The sequence below is a fragment of the Drosophila virilis genome, chromosome 2, assembly GCF_030788295.1.
Source record: "Drosophila virilis strain 15010-1051.87 chromosome 2, Dvir_AGI_RSII-ME, whole genome shotgun sequence".
Taxonomy (NCBI): domain Eukaryota; kingdom Metazoa; phylum Arthropoda; class Insecta; order Diptera; family Drosophilidae; genus Drosophila; species Drosophila virilis.
In genome coordinates this window covers 7461209-7482122 of record NC_091544.1, presented here as the reverse complement: position 1 = coordinate 7482122, position 20914 = coordinate 7461209, and the positions used below count along the sequence as shown (strand labels likewise).

General features: G+C 41.8%; 3 protein-coding genes across 6 annotated transcripts; 1 reads left to right on the top strand and 2 right to left on the bottom strand.

Moving 5' to 3' along the window:
* Positions 1-312: 312 nt before the first annotated feature.
* On the bottom strand, positions 313-10829 carry aralar1 (calcium-binding mitochondrial carrier protein aralar1). 3 transcript variants are annotated; one of them, XM_032438943.2, is made up of 10 exons: positions 10682-10829; positions 4215-4367; positions 3531-3693; positions 3370-3461; positions 3105-3299; positions 2813-3036; positions 2133-2299; positions 1951-2069; positions 1283-1892; positions 313-1219 (listed from the first exon to the last, which is right to left on the bottom strand). In XM_032438943.2, the coding sequence occupies exons 1-10, from the start codon at positions 10745-10747 to the stop codon at positions 921-923; spliced, it is 2088 nt and encodes a 695-aa protein (XP_032294834.1). In that variant the 5' UTR covers positions 10748-10829; the 3' UTR covers positions 313-920. The 3 variants fall into 3 exon arrangements, with proteins under 3 accessions (XP_032294834.1, XP_032294835.1, XP_002054521.3); XM_032438944.2 differs by lacking the exon at positions 10682-10829 and adding an exon at positions 7687-8128; XM_002054485.4 differs by lacking the exon at positions 10682-10829 and adding an exon at positions 4583-4741.
* A 570-nt stretch (positions 10830-11399) lies between these two features.
* On the bottom strand, positions 11400-14140 carry LOC6629502 (STAM-binding protein-like A). Its single transcript, XM_002054486.4, has 5 exons — positions 13763-14140; positions 12878-13417; positions 12499-12820; positions 12324-12436; positions 11400-12256 (listed from the first exon to the last, which is right to left on the bottom strand). The coding sequence occupies exons 1-5, from the start codon at positions 13876-13878 to the stop codon at positions 12091-12093; spliced, it is 1257 nt and encodes a 418-aa protein (XP_002054522.1). The 5' UTR covers positions 13879-14140; the 3' UTR covers positions 11400-12090.
* Positions 14141-14535: 395 nt separating this feature from the next.
* CDase (neutral ceramidase) lies at positions 14536-20907 on the top strand. Of its 2 annotated transcripts, none has more exons than XM_015172233.3 (6): positions 14536-14566; positions 18338-18502; positions 18574-18897; positions 18959-19825; positions 19878-20488; positions 20547-20907. In XM_015172233.3, the coding sequence occupies exons 2-6, from the start codon at positions 18377-18379 to the stop codon at positions 20728-20730; spliced, it is 2112 nt and encodes a 703-aa protein (XP_015027719.1). In that variant the 5' UTR covers positions 14536-14566; positions 18338-18376; the 3' UTR covers positions 20731-20907. The 2 variants fall into 2 exon arrangements, with proteins under 2 accessions (XP_015027719.1, XP_002054523.1); XM_002054487.4 differs by lacking the exon at positions 14536-14566 and adding an exon at positions 15117-15888.
* The last annotated feature ends 7 nt before the right edge of the window (positions 20908-20914 follow it).

The following is a 20914-nucleotide window of genomic DNA, read 5'->3' as shown; positions in this document are numbered from 1 at the left end:
AAGTTATGAGAAAAGGTTGAGCTATTTTCAGCTATTTACTTTCTAGTTATTGGATGGATATTGTGTACCTATGAATTAGCCAAAGAGGTTTGAATGTCTTCTGGGCTTAGGTTAACTTGGCCAAATCAGGCTTCTCAGACAAGGTCTGAGGTTAACGGGAGGGGATTGAGCAGCGGCAGTATTAGGAGAATTCTATAGTCTGAATTCTACAGCCTCAGAATTGTTACTGTGTGTTTTTCAAGTAAATATCCATTTCACAATGTCCTTCCGTGGGAATCTAGTTTGTTGTTTCAATTTTTGTACATATATTAATTATATTCAGTTTTACATTTATTAGCTAAGAGGTAATTCATTGCATTTTTGCTTTATAACTGTTGAACAAATTCGTACTAAAATAAAAAGATTTTACGCTTAAATAGTTGATTGAGTGCAAAAAGTAGACGTTCAGTGATTTCCTTTTTTGTTTTCGTTACGTTACGCTTTAAACTTTAAACTATGCATCTAGTTAAAAATGTTTTACAAAAAACAGTTACAGTATCTTTTTCTATTATATATAAATATATGCTCGTTTCCTGTGCAGATAAAACAGTTGCTTTCAATTGTGTGCCATAAATGTCTGCTATAGTTTCATATATACATACATGTAAATTTCTATTTTATATATGTTTCAAAAGTTGGCTTTAAAACCTGTTGATGGTTAGAAAAGATTACTCTAGCATAGACCAGATGCATCCTCGACTGATTGTAGTTGTATAGGTATAAACGCATACTAGCAAAAAATAGACATATACTCTATAACTGATCTAAACCGACATTAACTTTCTGGCTATACATATACATATATATATATATATATATATATTTCTGTGGCTACAACTGACCAACTAGCTTGTGCATGGCAGGCGATGCCGCCAATATAATCATGAGCCCGTCGCGGTACCCGCCGTGGCAGAAGCGGCAGCGCCACGCCCAAAACGAGGCAGATAGAGTCCAAATTTGGACTCGATGCCCGTCAGCAGCGGCACGGCCGCATGGTAGCCGCCAATGTGATCGGGCTTGGGCTGCAGGCCGCTCAGTGTGCCGGTCAGTGGCAGACCGGGTTTGGTGCCTTGGGAGCCCTTGGGCTGATTGCCGCCAAAGTCCACGTAGAAGAGACGCTGCAGCAGCTCGTAGGTAACCAATGTGACACCAAATTGTGGCGAAGAGCGGCAGACGCGAGCTAAGCAAGAGAGATGCGGAGATAAAGTGGGCAACAGAGACTGGTTGCTTATTGGCTACTCACCGGCTGTGCCCTTCCAGAAGGCACGCGGGCCCTCCTCGGCCATAATCTTCTTGGTGGCATCCCAAACGCCCGTGTATGTGGTCTGTCCCGTGCGAGCAGCGACCTGCAGACGCGTCTTGATCACATCGGCGGGCGTCACCAGCGAAGCAGCGGGCACGCCGGCAATGGCGCCAGCGGCCAGCAGCGATAGCGGATGGTTGTAACCATCCTTGTCGGCCAGCGCCGCCTTGGTGTGCGCATAGGTCGGAAAGTAAATGGCCGAGAAGTTCACATCGCGCAGCAGACACGCCCGTGCGCCCTTATACAGTCCAAGGAAGCCCAGCTCGCGAACAACGGACAAGGCACTTATTTTGGATCCACCGGCGATTTCGCCAGCCACCTGTAGCCGAATCTTGACAATCTCCAGCGGATTGGTAAAGATGACCTGTGCACAACCACCACAGCCGCCGGCAACCACCTCGGCCCAGACGGGAATGTTGCCACGCTTGTCTGTCAAATTGTCGCGGACAAAGTCGTTGACCGTCAGCTTGATGGCCTTCTCAGGAGCGACGCCCATTAGCTGGGGCAGCAGGCCGCGATAAAGACCAAGGATGCCTTCGTGGCGAATGACCTGGCGCAGAAAAAAACATTGCTTGCCATCTGGTCTACCATTCAGTTTAATGGCTTACCTTCTTGAAACAGTCCCAGGAGTTTCTATATGCAATCTCACCAATCATGGAGCCAGTGCGTTGATTCTGCATGCGTGTCTTGACAAGATCAATGGGATAGACAACCGTGGCGCCAGTAGCTAAAGAAGAGAGTGCATAGTTGAGTTACCAGAGTTAGAGGATCTGAGAAGCTATTGACTTACCGCCAGCAAAGGAGGCCAGGGTAAAGCGATAGGTGGCCTCCAGCATTTGAATTAAGGCCGATCTGTCATTGGGACTGTCGACAGCCTTGATCTCGGCCAGGCGGTGAGTAATATGCTTCGTATAATGCTCGGGCGCAATGTTGCTCAGATCGCTGTAGTCGATGCGGCTGTTAAAACAAACGATTTGGGCATGTGGTTAGTCGAAGGTTCGGGATGCGAAGATACCCACACATAACTATCTAAAACGAAAACACACCGAAGGGCTGATGCATGGCGATCGGGAATTTTGGTATCTTTTTTTTTTTGTTGTAAGGATTGGGAATACCATGTCAAAAATAAGGTGTATTTTTTTTTTTTTTTTTTGTAAGGACAACAACACTTGCCTACTTGGAGAAATCGTTTTGCGTTTCCACCAGCTACAAACATTGTGATAAATACAATTAAGTCAACAATTTGGTATGCAATTTGGTTTGTTATGAGTGCAAAAGCGAGAGCAGGGAAAGAGAAAGAGAGAGAGAGAAAAATATACAAAATTCCAACAGTTAATACACACGGAGAGACAAACACAAGGATTGTGACTTTGTTGTGACCTCAGAATGTTGCTGAGCAATGGAAATGTTTGCGCTGTTCTTGTTGTTGTTGAAGGAATCTATGAAGGATTTATGGCCTAGGGCACTTACCCCGGCTGATTCACAGCGCCGGTCAACTGAAACAATATGTCAATTTCCAGTGGCGTTATCTGGCTCATGGTCTGCGCCGCATAGAGCAGCTCATCCTTGGTGACCATCTCGGTGCGACTGCCCTTGGTGGCATGCAGATAGACCTGCTTGATCAGTTCCATGTTGTTGAGCAGCGAGGTAAATGCTATGAAATACGGAAAGCTAACTCTGTGACCCTCAGTGACCTATGAAATTGTAAATAGCCTTAGGCATATGCCAATAAATATGTCTAGATCAGTTGCTGTGCACTTACCGCCACCAAGTTATCCTTGACATCGGCCGTGAGTAAATGCCGCTTAACCTTAACAATAATATCCTGAAAATCTAGGGGGGATATAAATCCAGTGCCAGCTGGATCTTTGCTGCGGAATGCCTCCATTGCGTGCTCCTCGTGAAAATCGTGCAGCAGTTGCGTAAATTCAGCATAGTTGATAAGTCGTTGCTTCTTCTACAGTAAAAGAATATCAAATCGCTTAAATTTGTATTTAAATTAACGATGAAATGGTCCATTGACTTACCTCACCAAAGTAACGCTTGATAAATGTGCCATCCAAGCTAAAAGGTATCTTTGAGTGCAGTTCCGTCTTTTGTACGACATCAGCGAAATCAGCTGAGAGAGCAGAAATAAAACCAGTTAGTTAATCACGTTAACAGCTCGTGTATATATGATAATATTAACCATATGAAACTGAGCCATTGCCCTGGCGGTCAAACAGCTGGAAGGCAGTTCTGTAGAGGGCATCGGGGGCGCAGAGCAAGCCCTCGAATGCCTGAAACTCCGAGAATGATATGAGGCCATCTTTGCTCGTATCCGCAATGCCGGCAAGCAGACGCACCGATTCCTGGAAAAACAAGGTTCAATGTTTAATCGAGCCCATTTGACCGTTGCCTAATTGGTGATTAGCTATAAAAAGACTTTATCACAAATTCGTATGTAAGGAAAAGTACAATCCGCAGACTTCGGCCTAGCCGCACCTGGAAATCAATTCTTTTAGCAGCGACCAGCCAAACAATTGATAACGAGCCGCCGCCAATTTAAATGCTGTGACGTCGACAGACAATTTAGCACGAGGTTGACAAGTGATTGCGAGTGCGGAACGAGTGCACTATGAATCAGTTCTCATTCTCTTTGGGATAAATGGCGCACAGATTTGTCTGGTTCCTCTTGCACAGGTGAACGTTATCGCATCAATGCTGATAGCTGATAACAGCTGGACCGCATTGTTGTTGCCGTTGACTGCTTATCACACAGCAACTGTCTATAACCTTGCAATGACCCAACGAACGATGCGCTGTTGTCTATGACACGGCTTTTGTTTCACACAATGTTGTTGTTGTTGTTGTTGTTGTTGTTGCCACTTACATCATTGAACGCTGTCTCTGTGAACAGGCCGAGAAACTTGCGGACAAAATCCTCGCTGGTCATGTATTGCTCGCCATCCTTTTGCAGTGAGGCGTACTTCAGGAAGACTTCGCGCAGTTTATCAGTGCCGGCGCGTTTCAGCAGCGAGGGAGTCTGCAAAAAAAAACCGAAAGAGATAAAGAGATCAAAAAGCGCACACAGCCACAAACACACTCACACACACACACACACACACACACGACAAATACTCAAATTCACTCTCTCGCTCTCTCTTTTCAAATGGCAAGCAGAAGCAACACGTGTCATATATGCACAATCACCGTGTGTATGTGTGTGTGAGTGTCTGCTCTCTGTAAAAGTTAACTCACAGTCGCGGTAATTGGCATTTTGTTGATATTTGTAATTATTTTTCAACACTAGTGTTTGTTCTTAATGCCCAAGCGTATGCTGGCATTAATTAGCTCATCAACTTGTGACCGATCCAAACTGAACTGAATCGAGCCCGTTGCCCAACTGTGACTGCCCAAATTGCCTCGCTCACATTCTATTCTATGGCAGAAAAAAAAAAAAAAAAAACTTGTTGAGAGTGCGCGCCAATTCTCTCTGCTTGGTTTCTTTTTATCGTTTGCTTAAAAAGGGAGCTAGCTTTGATCGGGTGCTCTTAAATTTGTCGCTCTTATTGAGTCTGCTCTTTGGCAATTTCGCTCACTCGTTGACATCATAAACAAGGCAATTTTTATGGTTTGTTTGCAAACAATTTTCAAATTTGCAAGGGCAAAACCCATAAATATTAACACTTTTATGTTTATTATTATTCGTTTTGTTCTTTATTTATTTTTTTCTTTCTTTTTTACGGCCAACGGGGGTCAAAGCTGTTGCAAGCAATTCCGTCAACAAGTCCGACTTTGCTTTAAAGTCGGCTGGTTACATTTATCAATAAATCCATTGACGTAATACAATTATCATGCGATTCTCTCGCACTCAGAGAGCAATGTTTACATGGCAAGACAACATTTGCATGTATATGCAGCGTTAAACAATAACAAAAACAATTTATTGCTCTGAAGTCAACAGAAAATCCATTTATTTGAGTACTGTATTGATTTCAGGGCTTATCAGCTGTTTGATTATTTGTGCAGGGGCGCACTTGATGTAATGTGCTTCGGTTTTATTCTATGAATATATATCAATCTGGACAAAAATAGTTTCGTAATTAATTTTAGTTATTTGTCAGCTTATGCGCTACCTGAGCGCACATCAATTGTATAATTAAATGTGTCACATACTGAGCTAATTTTGTGGCATTATAAAATTAATGATATATCGCAAAGAAATTATAAATATCGTATGCAGAAAAAAAGCAAGCCACCGAGCACTTGTGGACCTATTTTCATCTTCCCTAGGCTAGTCGCACAAAGTCCCGGATAATCCACTTACTAAAAGCATCAGCATCAACATAATCAAATGTGAGAGCTTAGCGCTTGAATAATCAAAAGGAAATTCATTTCCAGCTGTTGTGCCCAGCACAAAAAACCCACACAATCACACACTGAACTTTAAGTACGATGAACAAACACACACACACACACACATATACACACACACACACACACTTGAGAGCAAGCTCTTGCATGCAGCGCCAAAAAGGCGGAAAATGTTGCACATACGCCGCGTGTGGCAAGGCGAGTATTTGCATGCCGCGTCTGCTTTTGCCTGTTTGTTGTTGCTTGTGTCTGTTTTATTGAGAACTATAATGAGGTCGTTTGTCTGCAGGCTTCTGTTGCTGCCTGCTGGTTGTGGCTGTTGCGCTGCCAATTCGGCGGTCGAGGCGGGCAGAGGCTGCACGAGGGACTCACCTGCAGCAGGCGGCACGTGTTACTGTCTCACGTTTCGTATTACTATTTGTGTATGTATTCGCGTCTCTATGCAAATTGTGAGCACCTGACAACCAAAAAACATTGCAAAAGTTGTGCAATTCCTGTCAAGGTCAAACCGTCTGTTCATTAACGCCACCTGCCACAGTCCAGACTAGCGGCAAAACTCGAGTTGCAACATGCAGCAGTACCAAAATGGTAACAAAAAGTTTGCTAGGCTTGTGCAAATTAAATAGACTAAATCATCTTAAGTTGAATGTAGGGCATAATAAAGTCAAAGTTCAGCTTAGGATTAATGCTAAAGCTTATGTTAACTTTAATCTACAACTAAACTTACATAAACATGTTAAAGTATAGTTAACTTTCACTGAACTAAAATGATTTTCTTTAATCGAAGTCAGGGTGCAAGTTAAGGTTTATGTTAGGGTTCATGTTACGGTTCATGTTAACACTCATGTTAAGGCGCATGTTAAGCTTCATGTTAACTGAAGATACCTTATTAATTGCTTTCACTGTGCAGCTTCGAATTTGGCAGTAATTCAGTAACAGTTAATACAATTAGTATGAATGCGAGTATATTTTCATGTCTGAATGTCTGATTACGTATACGCAAGGTCGGTCAGACAGCTAATTGACGATTACGCGAAAATATACTGAGCACAACAGTGGAAATAAACCAAGAGAGAGTTATGTATTGAGAGAAATTTTGCACGGAGAAAAGAAAATCGAGCAGAGAAATAGACAGAGTTACTGCGAGAATTGGGCCGCACATGTTAGAACATGATTCCGACTCTCTGATATTCAGCTTACGCATTTTAAGACCCCGTTTTTTATAAATAAATAAAACGGCACATACATGAGTTACAAATAAAACAAATAAAAACACAACCTAAAAATGCCTCCAGTGAAAATTGAGATAGTGTTGAGATAATTCAGCTTTTGCTTGAAGGTGATTTTGCTGTCATTTGACATTAGAATGGAGACAGAGAGACGGCCGTCAAATGAACATATGATATGCCGTCAAGCTTTTTTCTTATAGATCATATGTATGTGAATTTTCATTTATAATTTGGCTGCGTCTCTTTTCTTTACATATACAAAAGAGTGCCTATGCGAATTCATAATATTGACAGGCACTCGCAGTTGTCTGTCAAAGCTTTCGGAACATTTAAGATATTTCCTTGATTGATAAAACACTTTTAATATTTTATCTCACAGTTTTTAATGCCTGAAAATTGATAAGTTATATATTATATATACAAATCCGTAGGTCAATAATCTAATCGTTTTTCTATTAAAAGTAAAGCAATTTGTATATTTAATTGACTCGAGGCTTGGTTTATTTTTATATATATACTTTTATCTGTTGTATAAGACAAAACATATGATAGTTCGCTGCCAGCTGTTGCTAAACTAATAAAGAGTATTTTTTATATTAATTTTTATTTCAATTAGAGAAGTGTGACTGCAAGCCAAATAAAATAACAAAAAAGCAATTATTTGCGCGATTTATCTGCGAGACTTGAATAAAACATTGTATCTATTATTATACAATACTTTATGCATGTCATATTTATGTTTCAGAATTTGTATATTACCTCTTCCATATTTTAAATTAAATGAACACAATGGAAATTGGAAGAAAAGTCTTTCGAAACACTTGTAAGCAAATCACTTGAACGTAGATTTTCCACGGAAATTATAGTTATATATTCCAATTAGGCTGCCGGAATCTTTTACATTTGTTTTCCTATCGGTTGCTGCGATATCGCGTAGCTTAGCTAATTTATTGGCGAGTTTTGTTTACACCGCGCGCTCAACTGGCCAACTGTTGCCGCGAGTGCAAAAGTTGTTGCTGCTGTTATTGGCAATGGGCTTACGGGTCCACTGTTAGCTATGAATTTTCCGAATGCTCTGCCACGGCACATATATTATTCATATATTTCATCTATACTATATATTTTATTAATTATGTATATGAAATTTGTTCGAATTTATCAATGTGAGCGCGCGATTTGCGTTTCTCTGGCCAGTTGAGTCGTGCGTTTGCGACGCCTCACTTTTCCGTTCTGAATCAAAATCTAAGGCACTGGCAAAAAGCTTTTCCCAGTAATATTTTGACGCAGCGCCGACGTCGACTGCGGCTGCGGCTGCAAACAGGCAGCGCCATTCGACTGGGGCTTACCCTAATGCATTTGTGTTTGTTAGTATTATACCCTTTAATCATTGCTTAAAAAGGGTATAATTGGCTTGTGCAAACAGGCAAAAAGAGGCTCTCCAGAATCAATGGAGTACATATATATTCTTGTTCAGCGTAGAAAGCCGAGTAAATCTGCGGCACCCTGTTTTCACTATGTGCTATAAAGATCGGACAACAAGCACCGAAGGGCATTCAGATCTCTGACAGAAGCAGCCCAGTCAGGTATTTATAGAAAGGCTTGTTTGTGTGTAATAATTGGATTGAGGGTATCTTCTAGTCGTGCACTCCCAACAAGTACACTTCTACTTATTATTTTTATGTGAATTACTGTTATAATTTGTACTCGTATATGTATTTTCATTAGACTGCATTTCATGGTGCACAACAACAATGTGGATGAGCTTTAGAATTTGTTTACTTATAGGGTGCAAAATTTCCAACACAATCAAAGCCATTGCAGCGTGTGTGTGAACAGAGAACAACAGCCACCTGTGGAGCCCCTGGAAACACACATTTAGCTGAAGCAGGAAATAGTTGCAGTTTATGCCCCGGCTGCCATATGACAAAGCTTTCCTGGGTGCAGTTTTTATGCAATAAATCCAAGCGATGCCAAAGCTTTGCGCCGCACAACAGCTTCTAGACTGGGAAACTTCTATTTATTACTTGAAAGCTGAACGCAGCTGAAATAACAGCTCAAGCATCGAGTTACCGGGCACTGAGGCACACTGACAAGAACTATATTTAGAAATAGACAATATAAAAGGGCAGGCGCCGTTTGTGCTTTTATTTTAAGGGCAAGGTCGCAAGTTCTCACAAGTGCCAGTGAAATATGTGTGGAAACTAGAAAGTAATTGTAATAAATAATTAATACATTATTAATATTTAATACACAGCGAACGCTTGCACTAAGAAGAGCCGTGCTAATTAGTGAAGCTCGTAATTGCTGAGTTAAGATATCTGGCGGCCCAGAAGTATTATCCATATCTGTATTTGATCGTTTCTTCTAATAGAGCTGTTTGATATAGTTATCAAATGTTGATAAGATTCAAGTTAATAGCTGTTTGGAGAATATATCTTAAAAAACGGAGAAGTTATTCATAGAAGGAAACAGCTTTATGATAAACGGAGATACTGTTTTTCAATCATGAGCATTTATTTATTTATTTGGAAATAAGAAAAATGTAGCCTCCACAGATTAAAGTTGTTTGCGAATTACATATAATTATAAAATAAATATAATCTCGAACTGAAATGTTATAATATAATTTGCGAGCAATCATTGTATTAAATAGCTCTCGAAATAATGCGCTTTTAAAGTCAGCATTGACCTTGAGCATTGACCCAATGCTAAAACAGTTTCATAAAAAACTTGTTATACATTAAAAAAAATAATAAATAAATAAATATGTATGTATATATATAGTAAGCTATTGCCAGCACGTGCAGCGTTGCACGATTGCAATGACTAATAGCCACATTACGTATACGCCGCATTGTCCGGCCGTGATAATTCACGTGAATGGCGCATGGCGCTGTTATAAAAATAGCCAGAGACTAAAAAAATAACATGGATAATTATAAATAAAAGAGCATCGCGCACAAAGACTAGAAACACGTAAGTATCTATATTATTGTGTGCAGGCGGGGCCAAATGATTGCGTTAACAATGCCTATGAAAAGCATGAACTGCATGCGATTCGTTGTATTAAATGAACTACAATTTTGGCTGAGACACGACACGGCACACAACTTCCATTCCAGCAGGTCGTTAGGCAATCAGAATGTCAATGCGTGCGACCGCCGGCAGCTGATTGTGTCAGCTGACGGGCGGCTCATTCGTGTCCTTCGTGCGTCCTGGCACGAGCCAGGACACAGGCACTTGTACAGTGGAAGCTCCTCTGATTGGACAGAAAACAGGAAAATACATTCCCAAGTACAAATATGATTAATATTTCTTATTCGCAATGGAAGCAGCTTTTGCAGAGGATAATAGGAAAATAGACTTGGCTTCCGGCTTTGACGGAGCTTTCACAGTATTTCCTGTGCCCCGTGTTAGCTCGTTTCCTTGATGCCCATTAAAATAAAAGCAAAGGCTGGGCATGTTAAGGGGTTCAATTTACAGGTGGCAACCCTGGCCGGATAAGGGCTATGGCCTCAACTCTAGTGTTAACAGCACACAGATAAAACAGATAAGTAATTAGAGAGCTTTTAGCTGATTAAAGTGCGCTTATCAGCCTATATCAGGCAAATGAATACTCTTTCATGCACTCTGCCAGCTGGCTGGAGGTGCGTGTTACCATATATAAGTTGTTAACGGTTTATTTCTATATACACACGTGCGTGTCTGTTGCTTGTGTTAAGTGAAGGCTCTAATTAACACGCACTCTACTTACTTCTTGACATTGGGCGATTTTCAGTTGTGTTATCCAAGTAATTGGAACCGATTCGAGCATTGGCATTATATGAGCAACGCTTGCTAGCTGAGGGGGGTGAGGGAGTAGCGTATTGCCAAGCAGCTGTGCCGGCGGCAAACACAATTTAACAAGAACAATAATGTGTAAACTTAGTTTTGAGCTTATTTTCATATATTTTTTCAATTATTACGCTTGGCCCTTTGAAATTTTGAATCAAGTGCAAAGGGCACACGACAATAGCGATGCGAGGCGTACCCCTCCCCTTTGCCGTTAGTTAGTTGCCTAGCTCGATGCGTTCGTATTTAATGCTGGCTGCTCTTTTATCGATTATTGTTCACACCACAAATATATGTTACTTTTATCGTCGTGCAATGCTTTTTAATTAAATTATTTTTAGCGTTTTGCGGCTGCTGAATTCCGGGTCCTGTTCTTTGACCTGGGCATTCCGCACGAGTCGAGAAAACACGCAAAACTGTGGGCGGGAAATGTAAGCGCAAAGGGCTTTAATGACAGTAGGGAAATTTTAGCAGAGCTGCCGAATAACATTGCTTAACATTTAAATTGGGATTTTTTCTTATATGAACTACTCGAACTATAAATTGATTTGAATTGAAAGACGCCAGCTTAAAATAATGTACATGTTTATTGAATTAAGCAATTTAGTAAGCATACATAACACGGTTACCATTGTGTGGTGTTTCTCTTTTTCTTCTTTTTTTTTCAAACAACATGTTATTCCATAGTTTTTTTTTTTTTAGCAATATTAGGTAAATATATAAATATCATTATTCAAAGATTTCGCATTAGCTGCTTTAGTAGCGGTGTATAGAGTGTATAATTCCTTGACAGACATAATAAATACATGCACACATAAAATTAGTTTTAACAAAAATATAAGCCACAATTGTAAATCACATAAATCAATTTTCATATTGCAGACCATAAAATGCAAATAAATTGCCACGCCTCAACTAAAAGCTAAAAGAATGCTATTTGATCTGTTCTAAATCGCCGCATCGATTAATTTCTTGCAAAAATACACTGTACAAACTCGCAAAATATGTCGTTTTCTTTAGGTATGCTACGATAGAATTGTAGTTCCCTTTTAAATCTCGCGGTTTATCACGTACTCCTTAAATCTTTAATCACTATAGTGTGTGTGTGTGTGTGTGTGTTTGTGTGTGTTTTGCATTATGGATTGATCCAACATAAAATTTGATATTCCCAAGCGACGGCTATTGTTGTTTGTTGTTGTCTCAATGAGTTCTGTCTTATAGCATTTGTTAAATTCGCTGCTTCTGCATCCAGTGGGTTGACCAAGTACGCGGCTTCAATGTGCTCTTAGCTGGTTGGTTTTGGCTGCTGCTTTAGACTAAGACTTCAGCATACTATCTGCGCAGATCGATGACTTTGATCTTGGCCTGGTCATCCATTTTGATGTGCTGTGCATCCATGAACAACGGCGGATCATTGGGATGGGGATGAAAGCCGGTTTGCCGGCACTGTGCAATGTAGTCCAGACCATAATGAGGCGTGAGTATAAAGAAACCAGTTCTAAAAATAAATCGTACAAATTGCTCACACAATCTGTGTCATTGGGAAAGTCAAAGCAATGACTCACGTATTGTACTTGGGCGCACAGACGATGGCGATTGCCTCGGGCATCATCATCTGGTAGGAGCAGTGCGTGTGCAAGTCAACGGAGGACAAAAATGCAGTTTGGCTGGGATGGGTCTAGCATAATGAAAAAGAAATTCGATATATGCATGAGCAGCTATCCTTGCCTTGTTGCTTACATGTATCCAGCCGAGCGTAATGAGCTGCATTTGATCCTGGACATCAAAGATCTCCTCCTCGTGCATCGTGTTGCAGCTGTCGGGCGTGCCATGCTGCTGCGGCGTAATAATATGCGTTATATAGAGCTGGTTATGCGCCAGATGGCCAGCGAGCACGCCACAAGTCTCAATGTTGTTGGAGGTATTGGCACGCGCCAGCTTCAAGAACACTTCCATGGTATCCCCAGGTACATTGACGGTGCGCAGCGAGCCCGCCAGCAGCGAATCAGTGCGATTATATTGCGGCTTCCGGCTGCGATCAAAGCCAGGTTTCGAGGACGAGCTGCAAGGCAATCAAATAATCATTCGTGACTCGCGTCAAAGTTAATCATACACTTACTTGGCTGTCCTGTCCGCTCCAGCATCAGCTACCGCGGGCAGCAGCAGACCAGAATTGGGCAAGTGGTTGCGATTGGTACCCGTGGGAAAATCGTTTGGATAGACCACCTGGTCCAGTAGACCCAGATCTGGTGCAGTTGGCTGGTTGCTCGGATCTATTTGCACATGCAAATTGGCGGGTATGAGCGAAGGAACAGTGCCCGCTGCCGCTGCTTTCTTGTTGGCCAGCTGTTGCTGGCGCTCACGTTCCTGTTCGCGCATACGTTCCGCCTCCTTGTTGGCCAGAAACTGCTCATACTCACGCTGATACTGGCCCAGCAGCTTGGTGCGCAGCTTTTCCGTTGTGGGCATGATCTCGTCTTTAATCGTCTTATTGATGGCCTTCACCTCGGCCTTAACGCTGGCATAGTCGGGATGCTGGCGTATCTTCTCTATGAAGAGCGTCATGTAGCGCATGTAGAGTATAAACGCGTTCTCATGGTTGCCCTCATTCAAATAGACGTTGGCCATGCGCAGCATCTCCGTTCCGGCGCGGTAGTAGCTGCGGGAGGCAACAATTCACTTGGCATATAATAATCGTTGTTATTGTTTTTGCTGTTGTTGATAATGGCATGCAGCTGGGTGCCAAAAGGACCAAGATATGTATGCCACCCCACACAAGCGCACACTTGCTTATGCACATGAATGCATGCTCCATGTGTGCACGCGCACACACACACACACACACACACACACACACACACACAGACAGCCACAGTGTGCCAAAGGAGAATATCCTTCAAAAGGCAAATGCGCGTCCAAGGCCTTTTCTTGTGCTGGACTGTGACATTGGAGCAGGCTTACCGCTTGGCGCCACAACTGTGGAGCTGTGAAATTTCCAACTTACCGCGTCACGGGCATATTTTTGTCTACATCGATGAGATTGCCGCAGTGGGACAGGTATTTCATGCGCTCCTGCGGCTCCACAATGGCCATGTTCATGTTGTTCACCGCCTTCGACATGTTTTTTTTTTTTTTGTTTTTTTCTTCTTATTGTTTTTCTTTTTTGCTGGCTTCAGTTCCGTCTGCTACGCCTCAGCTTTTTTGTTCTTCCAGCGCGATCCAGCTTAGCTTTTCAATGTCTTTTCGCTCCAGTTTGCATTTGTGTAATTGCCCTTGCCAAGGATTTGGTTATTTTGTAACAATTGTTAACGAATTACTCATTACGCAGGTGGTGGTTGTGGTTGTGGCGTCGCTTGAAATCTGCGAGCACAGCTGTTTGTTTGAAAAAATAAAATATTCCCTTAGCAGCTGCTTTAACAGCTGTTAATGGCAAATGCTATCGATACATTTTCGATTATCGATATTTATGCAAATAAATACCCCAGAGAACTAACTGTTAACGCAATTTTGAGCTTGTCGGTTCGTGTTTTAAATGCAACAAATTTCAATATCCAATTATATTCGCTTATGCGCGCATCTTTTTGTGGAATGTGTGTGTGCGTGTGTGCGCGCAGTTGGGCCTTCGCACATACCATTAATCCTTATCGCGCTTAAAATTATAGCTTAGCTAATCTTCATAGGTAGTTATCAGTTATTATTTTTAAAGACCCCCACTTGACCAAACTTTAGCAACTGTTTGCGTACTATTTCTATTTAGTTATAGAGCCTGGCTGCGACCTGTAGTGTGAGGGACTGCACAGTTTTAAAGGTAAGTACACATCGAAACAGTAGCTAAGTTTTGTGGAAGAAGCATTTATCTTCAAAGCTGTGAAAAAATCATAGTTTCATAGTGCAATCAGGCTAAATATATGCTGAGTGTAACCTTCAGGTGGCTTAAACAGCTTAATTTACCAGTAAGTTTAGCTAATCTCCTTCAAATCAGAAGAATATTGCCAAAATGAATATAAGTAAGCATGGGGCTATGCTCGAAAGAGACAAAGGGAACTGATCTCAGGCACGTTCATTCGTCCCCACAATGGACTCGGACTGCGACGGCGACGGCGACTGCGACTGCGACTGCGACTGCGACTCAGAGTGCCTGCATGAGCAATTGATTACTTGAGCAGTTGACGAATGAGTAAACTTAGCGCTGGATGACAATCACTGCAAAGCAAATAAGCAAAAAAAAAAAGAAACACGAAAAACTATTCGAAAAAAAAAATAAATAAATGCCGAAACCCAAACCCAAAGCAAACAGCGCCGCGAGAGAGCGCGCTGCCATCTTTTGGTCAGCTTGTGGCCCAGTCGCCGAGCAGCAGTCGAGTGCCAGCTTGGGCGCATAGCGGGCGTCATTTACAAACCACGCGACTTCGACACCGAAATTCGGACTCGGTTTCGGTCTCAGTTTCGTTTTCTTCGCAATATTACTGTTATTGTTGTTGTTGTTGTTGTTGCTGTTATTGTTGTTGTTGTTGGGGGGCATGGCTGGCGGGGGCAAAGTCTCTTGTGCACGCAGATAAATATCGAATCGATGCGGCGTGTTTCGAAATTAGTTTTGACTTTTGCAAGCGATTGAAATATTGTGTCCAACAACTCAATAACAGACTTAAAACTAACAAGTGTTTTACGTGTTTACCGCCAATCGCGATCATTTGTGCCATAATTCTGGACTTAATTGAGGGGTGTGCGTGTGATAAGCTCCTAAATGAAAACAATGAGCATCCCATGAAGTGGCGATCGCTTCCAGTTTTAATTGTAAATAAGCTAAAAATTAGTGCTCTTTAATTATTTGTCGCTGAATATAGCCTCATCAAAGTCCAATCGAATCGGTGCCAAGGCAAAGGAGCCCATTGCATAAGCGAAACAAGTGCCGCGTTTAACCTCGAAAACTGAACAACGTAAACGCTCTGCCCGATTCACAAAGCGGAGATTGAAAAAAAGAAAAAAAAGAAAAAAAGAAAAAAGTGTATGAAAAGGCTCATCAGCAGGCAGCAGCGCCCCTATGAACCGAAATCTTCTGTAATTCGCTCAATTGGCAGCCAGCGGCGACGCTGACGCAGCGTGTATCCAAGAGATACATTTGAATCTTTTGTAAGTAATGCGCACAATGGCCAGCGCCAGCACAATACCTAAACTGAAATTGGCCGAATTAAAATCAGATAAAAACCAATTACAATTCGGATTAAAGCGGCATTCAATGTTCGCTGAGACAATAAGCAACAAGAAGTGCAACCAAAACTGCGGGCAAACATTCAAATTTTTATAAATAAACATAAATTATGTTAACTGAACTTTTATATATGCAAAAAAAAAAAAAAGAATAGGAATTTCATGAATTACAAGCTTGAACTTGTATCTGTGTATCTGTCGAATGGCCCTGCAGCTGGTAACGTTAACTCTGCTTTTCGTTTTCATGCCCTTGTAAAGGGTATTCCACTTTTGTCACGCAATATGTAACATGTGGATGAAGATTCCTGAGATAGCAACAAATATGTCAATCACCTAGCAAATCTGACCTCTATATCATATAGCTGCCTTGGAATATCGTGCTCAAGCTCCTAGCTTTATGAGATTTTTAAAGGAAACATTTCCTTGTACTTTGCATTTACGAGTTCCACTAAACATTTAACAATCAAATTTTTTTAAATATCCCAATTGGAATTTCTAAGTGTATTTCAACTTCGTTCTTAGTTTTTTTTTTTTTTAATTTTTTATTGTTGTTTTGTCGCTTTGACCGCCGTTTGGGTCTTTTCGGCTTTTGTGACCAGGCCAGCGGCATATGAGTGTGCATTTGTTTAATTTTCGTTTTCAATGTCAGCCCGTCGACTGAATTATGCAAAGCGTGCGACAATCTCGATTGGGCCTGGACAGAGGGCGGCGGCACAGGGGCATGGCTTGGCATACAAAACAATTACTCACTCGATTTTCTAGTTAGGGTCTGCCAAACTAAAGTTCTTTTGTATGAAACGTGGCCCGCATACGCTAGTTAAATATGCTCGCTGATAGATACATTTTACATATGCCAAAGATACAATATCTGTACACTGGCCCGTGGCCAGTAGCATTAGCTACAGCAGCAGAAGGCTGCAAATTTCGCAAGCTGATAAAAAACTGGTTTCACTAGCGAGTCACAGTCGCAGTTGTTGTTTATTATTTTCCAGCTGATAAGAGCGCAGCAACAGCAACAACAAAGGGAATTGTTGTTGCTTTTGATTTATATATTTTATTCATGGGATGCAACTGCTGGAGGCCATTGCGATTACAGACACCGCAATAAATTAGCATTTATCGTTGGCAGACACGACCGCATTGTCCATATAAATATATGCATATATATCTCTATCTATTATATCTATTGATGGGCTGTCTGGCCACAAGAGTTGGCTAGGCTTTTGATTATATTGCCCAACAATTTGTCACTGTTTGCAAAATACTTAAGCACTGTTAATTGATTGACAACAAAATTGGCAAATTTCTGATCTGTTGTGATACACTTTTTACTTAAATGTTGTCAATCTATAAGGTTGAATAATAATAATCTTATCGCTCCAGTGATAAGTCAGTTAATCAGTTACTTAGCGAAAATTACGTGCTTAACCAAAGCTACATATACTTAAGACTGTAAGCTTAATGAGTTGTAATCATTTTTCGAATTAATATATAATTTTTTAAATTAATTCATCATTTGTAATTTTACCTGCATTTAAAAACATTTAAGTCTTACGTGTAGGCATCAAAAGACATTTCTAACAGACAATAACATTGATGTGCTAACATAACCTTAACATAAAAGTACATATGTAAAAAATAATTTGGGCGATGTATTATTAATTTCCTTGTTGTACATTTTTTTATTTTTTATAATAATAATTGTAATAATAATAATAATAATAATAATAATAATTATAATAATAATAATAATAATAATAATAATAATAATAATAATAATAATAATAATAATAATAATATTTTTATAACAATATTTATTTATTATTATTATTATTATAATTATTATTATTATTCTTATTATTATTATTATTATTATTATTATTATTATTATTATTCTTATTATTATTAGTATATTTATATATTAGTACTGTTCGTATTATTATTTCCACTGCATATTCCACCGGCAATCGTGCCAATCGTACGGTCTTAAGCTCATTCTAAAGATCTTTAAAAAATTTCATCTGAGTCGTGTTTCACATGATTTGGAAAATAAACTCAAAGGTCAAAGGTTGTAGGAGCGTAAGCTAAACTCTCAGTTTACTCAATCTTAAAGCATCGACTTGGAAGTCTTCCTTACGGAAGGGAAATAGGTAAAGAAATTTGATTGCCAACTTTTGTGTTTCACCTCCCGACTTGAGGGTCAAAGTAGTGCTGGACGATTTAAGTTTTTCACCGGTGGGAAATGGGTGGAAATGAAATATCTGAAATTAAAATTAATTTAATTTGGCAAATACCTTAAAGTTAAATATTTCAATAGATATTTTTATTATTATTTTAATTAATTGAGTGAGTCTTCCTTTTTTTCTGGCAGGATATTTTTAGGGCAATTCCGAACGTGTTGACCACAAGAATGGCTAATTGGAAATTTAGCCTAATCACGCTGTTCGCGTTATGCGGACTCATTAGCCTGGCCAGTGCCTATAAGGTGGGCGTGGGACGTGCTGACATAACCGGGCCGCCAGTGGAAATTAATTTCGTAAGTCTTTGAAAGCTATTTGATAAGCACTCACGTTTAACTAAGTTGCTTGAATACCCTGCATTTCACAGATGGGCTATGCGAACATCAAGCAGGTGGGCCGTGGTCTGCACACGCGCACCTTTGCGCGCGCCTTCGTCGTGGAGGATGAGAAGGGCAACCGTGTGGCGTTCATCAGCGCCGACTGCGGCATGATGGGCTATGGCCTCAAGCGGGAGGTGGTTAAGCGTCTGCAGGCGCGCTATGGCAACATATACAACACTGAGAATGTGGCCATCAGTGGCACCCACACGCATGGAGCACCTGGCGGCTTCTTGATGCACTTGCTCTATGATATTTCCATTCTGGGCTTTGTGCCGCAAACCTTTGAGGTGATGGCCCAGGGACTCTACTTGGTAAGTGCCCGATCTTACGCTTGGATAAAATAGATTTCTTAATTTTGTGCTGACTTTGCAGAGCATCAAGCGCGCCACGGATAACTTGGTAGATGGTCGCATCTATTTCTCGAAGACTGTGCTGCTCAATGTGAACATCAATCGGTCGCCGACATCGTATCTGCGCAATCCGGAGGAGGAGCGTGCCCAGTATGAGCACGATGTGGACAAGACGCTGGCGCAGCTGCGCTTTGTGGACAAGGAGAACAATCTGCTGGGCGCCTTCAACTGGTATGCGGTGCACGCCACCTCGATGAACAACACCAATAAGCTGGTGACCAGCGACAACATGGGCTACGCTGCTCTGCTGCTGGAGAAGGAGTACAATCCCAATAAGATGCCCGGCAAGGGCAAATTTGTGGGCGCCTTCTGCTCCTCCAATTTGGGCGATGTTTCGCCCAACATCATGGGTCCCAAGTGTTCCATTTCGGGCAACCAGTGTGATATACTCACCTCCCACTGTCCCAGCGGCGAGGGTGACTGCTTTGCCTCCGGCCCGGGCCGCAACATGTTTGAGAGCACACAGATCATTGGCCAGCGCTTGGCGGAGGGCGCTCTCGGCCTGCTGAATGAGCACAGCCAGGAGACGAAGGCACGCGAGGTAACTGGAGATGTGCGCTTCATTCATCAGTTTGTCGACATGCCCAACTACAATGGCAGCACCTACAATCCGCTCACGCGCAAGCTGGACAAGATCAGGGGCTGCCAGCCTGCTATGGGCTACAGTTTTGCCGCAGGCACCACCGATGGACCTGGCGCCTTCAGCTTTGAGCAGGGCACCACCACCGACAATCCCATGTGGAACTTTGTGCGCGACTTTATAGTGCCGCCCACCCAGGAGGATATCAAGTGCCACGAGCCCAAGCCCATTCTGCTGGCCACGGGTCGAGTAAGTCGATTCTTGTTTATAGAGAAGAACTCTATAATTATTTGCTTTGCAGGCAACTTTCCCGTACGAGTGGCAGCCGAAAATTGTATCCAATCAACTCCTAAAGATCGGAGATGTCATCATTGCGGCTGTTCCATGCGAATTCACCACCATGGCCGGACGCCGGCTGCGCAATCAGATACGAGCCGCTGCCTCGGCTGCTGGTGGCATCGATACGGAGGTAATCATAGCCGGCCTGACGAACATCTATTCCAGCTACACGGTTACCCCGGAGGAGTATCAAGCGCAGCGCTATGAGGCAGCATCCACAATCTTTGGCCCGCATACGCACACCATTTACATGGACATCTTCGAGCACTTGACCAAGGCGCTGATGCGCAACGAGACAGTCGACGCTGGGCCCAGTCCGCCCTACATGAACGATGTGATGCTCTCCCTGAATACTGGCGTGCTCTTCGATGGTCATCCCATTGGCACGGACTTTGGCTATGTGAAGACCCAACCGAACAAGCAATATGGCATTAATGACACCGTCAGAGTCACCTACATCTCGGGCAATCCGCGCAACAATCTCTTCACAGAGAAGACATACTTTACGGTGGAGCGCAAGATCACCGAGGATCGCTGGAAGGTCGCCTACACGGATGCCAGCTGGGAAACGAAGTAAGCACCATCGTATCCAACTAAGTATATAGCATCGATTCTAATTGTTTTATTACAGAATGATCTGGCATCGTACCAACACAATTCTGGGCTTTAGCGAGCTGGAGATTTATTGGAACATCAGTCCCCAGACGCTGCCGGGCGAGTATCGCATACGTCATTCCGGTGAATATAAATACATACTCGGTGGCAAGTATCCGTACGAGGGTCTGACGCACTCCTTTACTGTCACTGAGGATTAGTGTTCCCGTTGATCTACCAAAACTGATCCACGTATTTATTTACCATTCATGGATGATGAGGAAAAGCTTTATTTTTAAAACACAAATAAAATGAATGCCAAATTTGTTAGAGCTTAAATAAAAAGTATTGGGAAATTAATGTAAAATACAAATGAAATATACTATGAACGATATGTATAGTAGG

Excerpts from the sequence above, each read along its gene's own strand:
- aralar1 (XM_032438943.2), bottom strand. The coding sequence starts at position 10,747 with ATGCCAATGCTCGAATCGGTTCCAATTACTTGGATAACACAACTGAAA. Across the intron at positions 1,893-1,950 it reads CCTGGGACTGTTTCAAGAAG|GTCATTCGCCACGAAGGCAT; the intron begins GTAAGCCATTAA and ends TTTCTGCGCCAG. Across the intron at positions 1,220-1,282 it reads CTTCTGGAAGGGCACAGCCG|CTCGCGTCTGCCGCTCTTCG; the intron begins GTGAGTAGCCAA and ends TCTCTTGCTTAG.
- LOC6629502 (XM_002054486.4), bottom strand. The coding sequence starts at position 13,878 with ATGTCGAAGGCGGTGAACAACATGAACATGGCCATTGTGGAGCCGCAG. Across the intron at positions 13,418-13,762 it reads AAAAATATGCCCGTGACGCG|CTACTACCGCGCCGGAACGG; the intron begins GTAAGTTGGAAA and ends TGCCTCCCGCAG. Across the intron at positions 12,437-12,498 it reads TTACGCTCGGCTGGATACAT|ACCCATCCCAGCCAAACTGC; the intron begins GTAAGCAACAAG and ends TCATTATGCTAG.
- CDase (XM_015172233.3), top strand. The coding sequence starts at position 18,377 with ATGGCTAATTGGAAATTTAGCCTAATCACGCTGTTCGCGTTATGCGGA. Across the intron at positions 18,898-18,958 it reads TGGCCCAGGGACTCTACTTG|AGCATCAAGCGCGCCACGGA; the intron begins GTAAGTGCCCGA and ends CTGACTTTGCAG. Across the intron at positions 20,489-20,546 it reads GATGCCAGCTGGGAAACGAA|AATGATCTGGCATCGTACCA; the intron begins GTAAGCACCATC and ends GTTTTATTACAG.